Consider the following 10,824-nt stretch of genomic DNA (forward strand, 5'->3'; position numbering starts at 1 on the left):
ATTGTTCAGATTATAGGGACTATACTTTAATCCGTAAATACTAAAATTAAGGGTATAATTTTTGGAAAACTTTTAAATTCATTTACAATTTTTTTAAAGTACCGTATTGGCCAGATTATATATAATGCATCATTTTAAAGAGAACACAAAATAAATTATTTGACTGTTGGGGTATTGCGCTTCCTCCTATTTAGAACCAATATTTTGGACAGCCTTGCAGTATTCTTCATCTGACTAAATCTGTCCTGATGAAGGAGTAAGTGTACCACAGGTCTTAATACCTCAAAAGTCAAACAACAAAAAATGGCTATATTTCCAGTATAATTGACTATTGTCATTGAAGTATAATCTGGCAAATACAGTAGTGATTTTACATGGGCAAGTAAAGTAATCAAAGAGAGCATTTTTGTAAAAATTTAAAAAAACAAACACTTCACAGAAATTTCTGCATTTTCTGCAATTTCCAGAATTACAGAGTAATATTTACATTGTGTTGAAACATTAATAATTGTGAGGAAATTCCTTTGATGAAAGCAGCAGATTGAGCAAAAATAACTTCAAATTTTGAATAAAATCCCTTCAGATATTCTTTCTCATAAACAAGTTGTTCTTCTATCAAACTTGGGAGAAACATCCAAGTATAAACATTTCTGAAAACAGCTTTGAAAGTCTGAAGTTGCGATCAATTCACCACTGTTTCCCATTGTAAATATTCTATTTTTTATTTATTAAAAATGTGTTTTTTACTGGGTACAGTGGCAGCATTTCATGACTTAAAATTTTCCCATATCAAAAATTATCAGTTAATATTTTTCACAAAATCTGATGTTTTTATAGAAAAAGAGGAGATTATTTACCCATATCAAACGTTAACACTATCTCATTTTTTTCCATTAAAATGTTTTAGTATGATTTTAAAAAAAATTGTTCTACTGAAAATACAAAACTGTGCAAAAGAGATTCTGTTATTTGAATTACGGCACACCCAGTTTGGATGTATTAGTTTATCTAATCTGAAGTGATTTTACTGTAGCATTAAATGCAACGGCTTTTTCTGGCCCTTGACTAGGGCAGTAGTATAAAAAGATAAGAAATGTTCACAGAATTCGCATCAAATCCACATGGTACATTCCTGAGTATTTAATCATTTCCCTACAGTTAGCTGTTAGCAGTAAAGAGATAAAAAGTGTGATTCAGAGATAAAATAATCATTGCGGAAAATGTAATATATACATACATTAACAACGGCTAATCATAGGAAAATATGCCATTTACAATCAATACAAAAGTCAATAAAATTTTAGATCTGTTTCCAAAACGTTCCTAAAACATCAAAGGGCCACATACAAACTCTTATTAAATATTCAATATTTTATTAGATGAAAATTTAAAGAATTACTTTATTTACTTATATTTTCCGAGGGAATAAAAAAAGAAATATGTGCTGTAAATCCTCGCATGCATAAAGGCGTACCACCGATAGTTCCTTTGTAACCTCTCCTTTCTTACTTATAAACAAACCAAGTAAAGGAAAGAGAGGTTGCAATGGAGTTCTCAGTGGCAGGACCATAAGAATAAACAAATACTCGTTTAATGATTTTTAAAAGTTACAATAAAAGCTCACAATCTTTGATAAAAGAAAATATATCTTACGATTGATACCAAAATAAGTAGTATAAATATATATTGAGACAAAAAAGGTTTCTTTTTGTTTTTTGACGCAATAGCAACATTCACAATAATAATGTACAAGATTGCAATATGAGTTGTGCGGAATTAAATTCTTAAATTAAACAAAGTGCTGACATTTCCAGGGCAGCCTTTGAATAGACACAATATATTACTCAATCAATCAGGGCCGTTCCATAGCTAAAGTTTACCCATCACAATCGCAGCCTCTCGCCAGATATTATAATAAACATTATATTATCTTTTCAGTTTAATGTTTGAGTTAAATCTAATAATAATGATAGTAAAAATCACACAGTTCGTGCGACAAAAAATAACTATGTACAACTAAATTACATAAAGACACAAAATAAAAGACAAAATGTGCCGGAGAGTGTGGAAATAAATATTATGAACTGCGCTACAATACACTGGACACCGATACACAAAATTATAAGAGATGAATTAATCAATGAGCGTTCAAAGTGTATTTTCTCCCAAAGGGAGTAATATCAAAAAAAGAGTTTTACAGGTGATTAAACTGCAGATACTTGCTGGTCCTCATCGTCATCTTCAGGCGGGCCGTGGTAGTAGCCGTCGTAGGGCCTCGTGACGCCCTCGTGGCTGTGGGCCCGTCCCAGGCGGTCAAGGCGGTCCAGTCGGGCCAGCTGGGCCGCCAGGTTGTAGGGGGGCGGCAGGCGGGGTGGCGGGGGTGGGCGCACCACCATGCAGGAGCCGTGCCCGCTGTCACTAGAGGTGCCCGAGCCCGCCTTCCGCAGCGGCAGGTTGACCAGCGACGTGACGCTGCTGCTCTCCGCCGACAGGTCCACCGAGGGCAGCGGGGTGGGAGTGTCCGAGTGCGAGCGCTCGTGCACGGCGCGGTGGTGGTGCAGGTGGCAGCTGGAGCCCGAGCTGCTGGTGGAGCCCACGCGGCGGTGCGCACATGGAGAGGGGCCCGAAGGAGGTGGAGGACCCCGAGGTTGATGGGGCCGAGTCTTGGCGGGTTCGGATAAAGCTAAGAGCTTGCGCACGGCTTGAGGGGACGCTGCGCCGAATTTGTTGCCCCCAAACCCCTTTTTTCCTTCACTCGCAGAACTAGCACTGCTGGTGGTGGAGAGAGAAGGGGAAGGGTGACGCCGGCGCTGAGGACCCGCAGCCAGCCCGCTGCCCTCGCACTCGGCTGACAGAGCATGCAGTCTCTCCTCATCGGTCTCCACTTGCATCTTATTCAAGTATGCCTTCACTCTTCTGACCATTTGTGCTTCCTCAAACATCTTTTTGGGATTCGGAGCGGCGGTTGATTTTTTCCGCCGTTTGACAGTGACCTGCCCCTGCTGGGTGCTGCCGGCCGTCATCTGGTTCAGGGCCACCATGGCTGTAGACGGAGGCTGCTTGCTCAACTCCAAAAGGGTGAGGAGGTCATATGGAGAGCTGCACATATTAGTGAGGGAGCGCACTTCTTTGGCAATCATGCGCAACTTTTCAAAATTAACTAAGCCTTCTACGCACGAATCATTTCCCAGGTGTATAAAGGTGAGATCTTTCTTGACAACGGGATAGAAGGGAATCACAGGAGACCGTCCCTGTTCGCAGGTCACCAGCTGTCTGTACTTGGACATGTTTCTGGAGGGGTCCATAAGCTCTTGGAGATCGGAAAACAATTTTTGGTATTTGGTCGGTAACTTCTCCCAAGACTGTCTTAACCGTGAAACTGCCCCGTGTCCCAAACCGGATATGATAGCGAACATAGAGTTGAAGTTTTTACACTCTTTGCACTGGCGCGCCACCTTGATGAATTGTTTGATTATTTTGGACCGTCTGACAATATTCTGCTCTTTGACAACTTCCGTTACTACCCAGAACATTTCTTTGTTCACCAACTCGGCAAACTGAGCCAACATGGGGATGCCATATCGACTCTTCAGTTCAAACAGATCGTCCACGTACTCGGTGCTTTCGATCTGACGAAATATACTAAAGTCTTGCAGGGTCAACTGAATGGCGACTTCAACAGCATTTAATTGTAAGAAATGAACAACGCTCTCTCTCAAGAGTTCAGGTGCCATATCATCAGGTACTAGAGTTTCTGTGACTCCATTGGTCTTCAGGTAATATCTGGAACTGAGTCCTATTCTCTCGGCTAAGTTTTGTAACTGGTCAGGTAAGGTGTGCTGCTTTATAATGCCTCCTTCTGAGACAGATACTTCGCACAGAGAGAAGTGCGAACTGGGATCCACAATGCCGAACTCTTGTAGAGTCAGCATGACTACTTCGTGCGCCGTGGTTTCCTTATGAACTAATAAATACTTGCAGGTTTGATCGGCCTTGTACACTTTGAGTACATGCTCCGGATAATCTGACGATTGCAATTCTTCGTAACATATAGAAATGAGATCAGGGTTACTGTGAGAATTGTAAAAAGTATTATTGCTTTTGCCGAGGGTGTCAGTGTTGGGCAAGCAGCTGTCGTCTGCGAGAAGGCTATCCGAAATGGTGTTTTTTGGGAGAATGTTCATTTTCATCAAAGCCTTTTGCAATCGTCGTTTGGGACCTAGAGTCATGAAGCCCTTTACGGAATCCTTTTTGGAGGGTGGTGGTGGCTTCTTATTTGGAGATTGGAATGTAGGAGCAAAGGAGATGGGGTCGTCTCCCAGAAGCTCCACGGTGGAAAGGCGGGCGCGGGGATCGGTCTGCCAGCGCATCATCTCCGAGGACGCCTTGTACCCGCGCTGTCGGGGAGAGTTTTCTGGCAACAGTAGCATTTGTTTAAAGGCCAGAAGATTGCTCTTCACAGACAAACACAAATGAGTAGAGCCAGTGAGAATTTCAAGAGCCTTGGCGTGACTGACATGCTTGAAAGACTGTCCATTTACATCCAATATTTGATCTCCTCTTTTTAAACCGACCTCTTCGGCTCTGGTTTTCTTATCCACTTTTAAAATAAATATTCCAAAGCCTCTTTCATATCCACCCAGAATGGTAAAATGGAGGGGTTCATCTCGGGAGGAACGGGATAAGGTAACACTCCGTGTTCGTGCTTTAGCCGAACACGCAAAGTTCAGAAGCCTCAGCTGGATTTCCATTTTTTCCCTCTCCAGGCGAGACTCGAAGGTTTCCAAAAAGTCCATCATGTGCGGATCCATCTCAAAGTCTGTGAAATGGTTGTTAACCCAGAGAATTACCACACGAGTCACTCGATCCCGCACAGAAGGTTCGTCGAACCAAGCCAGCAGTTGACTGGCAACAATTAGAGGGTTCTCAATGAATGTTCGGTGAGTCAAAAGAAAGTCTTCGATGTAAGTAGTATCGCAAGGGTTCTCTTCAATGAGCTGCAGCATGAGGTGCTCCGCTGAGCCGCGGATGAGCACGTGCCCTTGTCGCGCACCGTCCACCGGGTCCCCGCGTATCTCAGTTATCATTACCAACTGCCCACCTTCTTCGTGTCGCCTCGTGTTCTCCTCCCCCTGGTGCTGGATACGGAAATAGTCTGTCTGGGTAATACAGACAAACTGGCAATCATCACAACGGGTGGTCATTATTCCTCGGTGATAGAGCTTCTCCATGGTGGCTTCCGCCATCCCGAAGCTGTCGCCGATATGAAGATGCTCCATCTCCCCGCTGGGGTGCAGCACCTCCACGTGACCGTTGATAAGGACGGACCAGGAGTCGTGCTCCTCTCCGTCGTTCATCACGATGGTACCGGACTTCTCCACTACTGCAAAAACCATCACGGAGCAAAGGGCACGCCGCACCGTGAGGGTCATGTTGGTGAATGCTTTTAAATGCTGAGTGAATTCCAGGAGTATTTCCAGGTCGTCTTCGGTTCGTTCGGAGGGATCTTTTTCCAGACATTCTCGGACGGCATCGCGGACAGTGAGACTGTCCAAACTTTCCTCCAGGTCCTCTTCCTCATCAGAGTCGACGATGGACTCCAGCAGGCCGGAGAGGTCCACCTCGAGCTCCAACTCCAGGGAGGAGTGTACGGAGGTCATGGTGTCGGAGCCGCTGTAGGCAGAGCTGGTGTCGCTACAGTGGGAGCACTTGTGCGGCAGGCCCGGCAACACCTCGGGGCTGTGGCGCCCCCTGAACATGGTGTCCCCCTCACGGCAGACACAGCGCTCCCCCCTCAACACTCAGCACTCCGGGACCGTTCTCAGAGGCATGGCGCAGGCATGAGACGGACAGCTGTTGCCTGGAATACAAAAACATGAATTTACATGAGTTACTATTTATTAAAATATGTTGTACTGAATTATATTATATATTATAGACTGCTGTGCAAATTTATGAAACCAGCAATTTTACATATTTTTAAATTGCAGTGCTTTCTTTTCAATAATATATAATTTTGTTTTGCACAGGGTATAAGTTCCACAGACAACCATATAAAAATAAGACAGTACATTATGAATAGAAAAATGGAAGAAAACTTTTAAAATTCGTAGGTAAAATTGTTCACCGTCGTTGTCAGACAATAAATGCATCATAAATATTAACTATAATATTTTTTTATACACAACACAAACATATAATTAAAGATAAATATCTGTGCGATTGAATTATTTTAACTATATACAACTAAACACATAACTGTGATAGGTTTCCTGTTTATTATGGAAGGAAGGAAACTTTTAAAGTAAATAATAAGCAATAATAATGGTGAAAAGTATTTGTTGGGAGACACATTACGCTATATGGATTATGGGTTGGCCTATTTCAGCATATCGCTCGCCCATACACTACCAATGGGAATATATGGCAAGCGATAAGGCCAAGCCATGAGAATATCTGTCACAGTCATAAATGGAATATTATCTATTTGAATTTCGATTTTGTTCTCGTGAATAATAATAATTGGATTTTTTTATAGCGTTTTTGTGAGAAATCTCCTGAGGGACTCTGTACCATTTATTATAAGTTCCTAGGGTAAATGAATGAATGCAAATCTTGGAAGTGGAAATTAACCCAGAGCTGAAACTCAATAGATAGACTCGTTGTCGATAAAAATGCATTCTAACAATTTTTGGTGCAATCACGCTTACACATGCAAACATGTGCGCATTTGTCTGAAATTGGATGGCATTACAGCAGTTATTATACTAAATAAAAGTCGGCTCTACCCAATCGGAATTTGGCTTGGTTGTTAGCATGGTTGACTCCAGTCCCTGAAGAAGATTCAATCCTCAGTCAAACCAATTAAGAAAAAAATTAATAATTAATTAATGGCTTGATTTAAACATCATAAAATATCAGGTTTATGAATCTATAAAAATTTGCATGCATGGGGAGAGAAAGGGCAATGGAGAATTTTTTTTTAAAACTATTTTTTTATGAGCGGTACTCGATAACACGGTGGTTAGAATATGGAATCCGACTGAAATACAATAATAATAATTGATTTATATTAAGGTAGGATATTATTGGCATAAAGACAATGAATACGAAAATAGTAATCTTCTAAACTGCTTCTAAGTTAAAGGTAGGCCGTTGAGCTTTTTGATTGAAAACAAAATGCATGCCAATCCGCTAGTTTATCTGCATTTTATTTCTGAACCAATAATTCAATCTTGGTTACTAGTAAACCACTACAAATAAGTAAAAAAATCTCATGAAAATTTTAAATGTTACTGGTTTGCACAAAATTTAATTTTATTTGGGTTCTTACATATTAATTGCTCAGCAACCTGCAAAGTGAGCATTGTTGTTTCCACTATTGAGCATGTTTTGTTTACATTTCTAAACAAACATTTTGACAAAGGTGAGTTTTACGGCATTGTCGTTTATGACCCGTATGTTCATGAAATTATTGGGGAACAACTTTTTGTCATACAATATAAACAATGTAAATTTTGTATTAAAAGGTGAAATATCTTTCGAAAATGACCGGTTGTAAGTGTAAATACGGTTGATTTCGATGGTAATAATGAATTCTGGACAAACAGATGGACATAATTACGATTTTAGCCATTTAGCATTTTGTTTATTATCGATACTTATCAGCAGATTCAGTGATATTACCATCATTTTTGACATCTTATCGTTTATTATGGATCAATTTCTTATTTGGGGGCATCGGAGATCTATAATTGGTGGTTTCCTGGCTGGATATGAACGATTTTCGAAACCGTATGCAACGAATAGGATGTAAAATAAGTACATACAAATTTGCAAAAATGTCAATAGACGCATTCCATCGCGAATTTAACCGTTACCCCGTGTTATTAATGACGATCGTTAGATATCAACTATAGGAACTGTAAACATCATTAACGGATAGCGTATAATGCAGTGTGTATTATTACCTGAAAGGCTTTTATTTGCATTCATGGCTGAACTGTCATAACTTCCATGTTGCTTTCTAATCAGCAATTTTTCTCATACATTATCACTTGAAATACACGCGCGACAAGTTTAGAGGGAAATTTTGAGTGCACTGGAACTTTATAAACACAGATTTTTTTGATGGCACTGAATAAACACCAATTGATTTAGAATTTCGCAAATTATTGGTGAAGTCTCACCCACGAATTACAAAGCCCACGTTAAACCGTTTCCGATCAACAGAAAAATATCGTTCTTCTTCTTCTTCGTAATCAACAATTTGTTGGTGTTGCCACCAATTTTAAGTATTGTCATACTTACAATATTATTTTTCCTTCATTATTTTTTTGTAATATCTTTATTTTCCTGTTTTGCCTGAATAAGATGTCAGTAAAATTGTTTGAAAACACTTTTAAACAGGCGTTCATTTATGATTTCGTATATCATGGCGGTCTTGCGCACGGGCCACTCGAATTATGTTGATTGCTTACCGACTCGTGGGACGATGAGCTTAAAAGAAAAATAAATAATTGTAGTGTACTCCATCGATACATTGTAAAAATAATGTAATGTTTTGCATTTTATTATGCATTTATAATTTATCATTTGCATTATATAATGCAGTTATCATTTGCATTTTTTTTTTCGATTTTATGTGGGTTAAATCTTCCCTATAGGAAAAACGAAACCCTTCCACACACTTTTCCACAAATGATCATCTAGTCCAAGGCTGCCCAACCCCAGGCCCGCGGGCCACATTGTGGCCCTTGAACGAATTATAAGTGGCCCGCGTGAACCATTTTCAAAATACCCGCCAATTTGAAAAAGTGTCGCGGGCCCGCGGTAAAACAAACAATGCAGCTTGCGCGCGGTCACCAGTGTTGCCAACGAAGGCGATTTATCGCTATTTAGGCTACCCAGAACGAGAATCAGCGAAGAAAAAATCTAAAAGGCGACTGGTCGCCTATTAGGCTACTTCAGGGACAAGTTATTTAAATCAGCCAAATCAAAAATAATAATTTAAAAAAAAAATTAAAAAAACACAACAGAAACCTCTTGAACTTACTTTTTTAACAAAAATACACCGGTTTTTGATATAATATTTTTTGCGTCCGAAATGGAATCGTGTAGCCACCCCCACCCCCATGTAATTCGAAAAATTGTTGTGGGGAATCACATATGATGTTTTTGGGTGTGCGGAATTTTTCACAGCGAAGTTCTGTAACAACCCCCCCCCCCCCCATGGAATTAAAAATTGCGGGGAATCACAAATCACATATGATCATATGATATTTTTGGCCGTGCGGATTTTTTTTTCAGCGAAGTTCTGTAACAACTCCTCCCTCCCCACAATATTTTGTGGGGAATTATGTTTTATAGAAATTCTCTAACAACCCCCCCCCCCCCCCCCCATGGAAATAGGAACCGTCAGTATTCAGTGGCCCGCCAGTGATTTTTAAATCGTCAATTTCGCCCAACTGTTAAAAAGGTTGGGCAGCCTTGATCTAGCCAATCAACATTATGCAAGTGCATTATATAAGCAAAATAAATACAAAACAATACAAGAACAACACGTCAACTCACCAAAGATCAAACGGGAAAATAATTCACCGACTCATGATATTTTCATATCAGAGGGTTTGGCTCGGTAGAACTCCTAAAAGGGCCTATAAATCCTACTGATCCCTCAACATAAATATTTAAAAAATCTTTCGTTATCTTACATGTATTTAAAATGACTAAATACTACTTATTATTTTTATTATTATTAACGAATTTTATTTTAAATGACGTGATTGCAGATGTATTGTAAAAATTCTAGTGTTCGAAGTTAATTTATTGAAATTTTACTTTTTTATACGTAACCAAGCTATTTATTTTGCAAAAGTGGTCAGCTTCCCATCGTTCTCCGGTGTTTTTTTGTAAATATTAGTTAGCCTTTGTTTGTAATGTTTAACCGTTTGAGTGCCAAAAAAATTCATACAGTTGCTTGTAAAATGCCACCAAAAAAACTTTATTTTTTATGAAACTGTATATTTTTTTAAAACCCCATAAATTCTTTGAATTTTCAAGAATTTGGATGATTTTTTCAGTGTTTTACTAAAGAATATTGGTTTAAAAATCACGCGGAGGAGAATCCCGAAGTATATATTTCGAAAAAATGAGAATTTTACGTACAGACGTACGCGCGAATCAGAACACGACTGACGCAATCGACGGAAATCGACGATCGGCAATCTTCGTTATAACACAAATCGAAGAAAATCGACGATTGGCACCCAAACGGTTAAGATTTAAAAATATTTTTCGATTTATTTGGTGCGTACCTCAATTTATAATATGTGATAATTTGAAAAAAATATATTGAAAAATACATTTTTTTCATAGAATGCTGAAAAAAGGGGTTAAAAACTATTTATTTTTGTTATTGACCTCACTAGGTAATATATCTGTTTTGAGGTTATTCTTATTATATTTTTTTTAAAGAAAGACAAACATTCCCGGGTTACGAATAATCTGTAAATATTTGAAAATATCCTACTACCACATTAGGCGGAAAATGTTGCTTTTATGTAATGGAGGACATAGCCAGCCGAGGATTTGAACACACTACGCCTGGGTGGGACCCAAACCCGACGTAAACTCAGCCACCGATCGGTCAAATTATTTATGTTTATTATTGTTTAATGAGAGTGGTTTATTTATGTGTTTAATTATTAGCGCACTTACAAGGTTTAAATAAATGTTATTGTTATGGCAGCACCCAAAATCATTGTAGGGGGCACCATAGACCATTGATGATCTATGCCATAGACTAAAAGAGTAACGGTGATT

General features: G+C 39.3%; 1 protein-coding gene across 1 annotated transcript; it reads right to left on the reverse strand.

Annotated features, from left to right (window-relative positions):
• Nucleotides 1-369: 369 nt before the first annotated feature.
• Nucleotides 370-8,249, reverse strand: PDZ-GEF (PDZ domain-containing guanine nucleotide exchange factor). The gene is made up of 2 exons (XM_089640975.1): nt 7,971-8,249; nt 370-5,860 (listed from the first exon to the last, which is right to left on the reverse strand). Exon 2 carries the CDS (start codon nt 5,757-5,759, stop codon nt 2,205-2,207), a length of 3,555 nt encoding a protein of 1,184 aa, XP_089497101.1. The 5' UTR covers nt 5,760-5,860; nt 7,971-8,249; the 3' UTR covers nt 370-2,204.
• Nucleotides 8,250-10,824: the final 2,575 nt, after the last annotated feature.

This window comes from Hesperophylax consimilis, chromosome 16 (genome assembly GCF_061612785.1).
Source record: "Hesperophylax consimilis isolate HC1 chromosome 16, BYU_Hcon_1.0, whole genome shotgun sequence".
Lineage (NCBI taxonomy): Eukaryota > Metazoa > Arthropoda > Insecta > Trichoptera > Limnephilidae > Hesperophylax > Hesperophylax consimilis.

Coding starts and splice junctions, on each gene's coding strand:
- PDZ-GEF (XM_089640975.1), bottom strand. CDS start 5,759: ATGTTCAGGGGGCGCCACAGCCCCGAGGTGTTGCCGGGCCTGCCGCAC.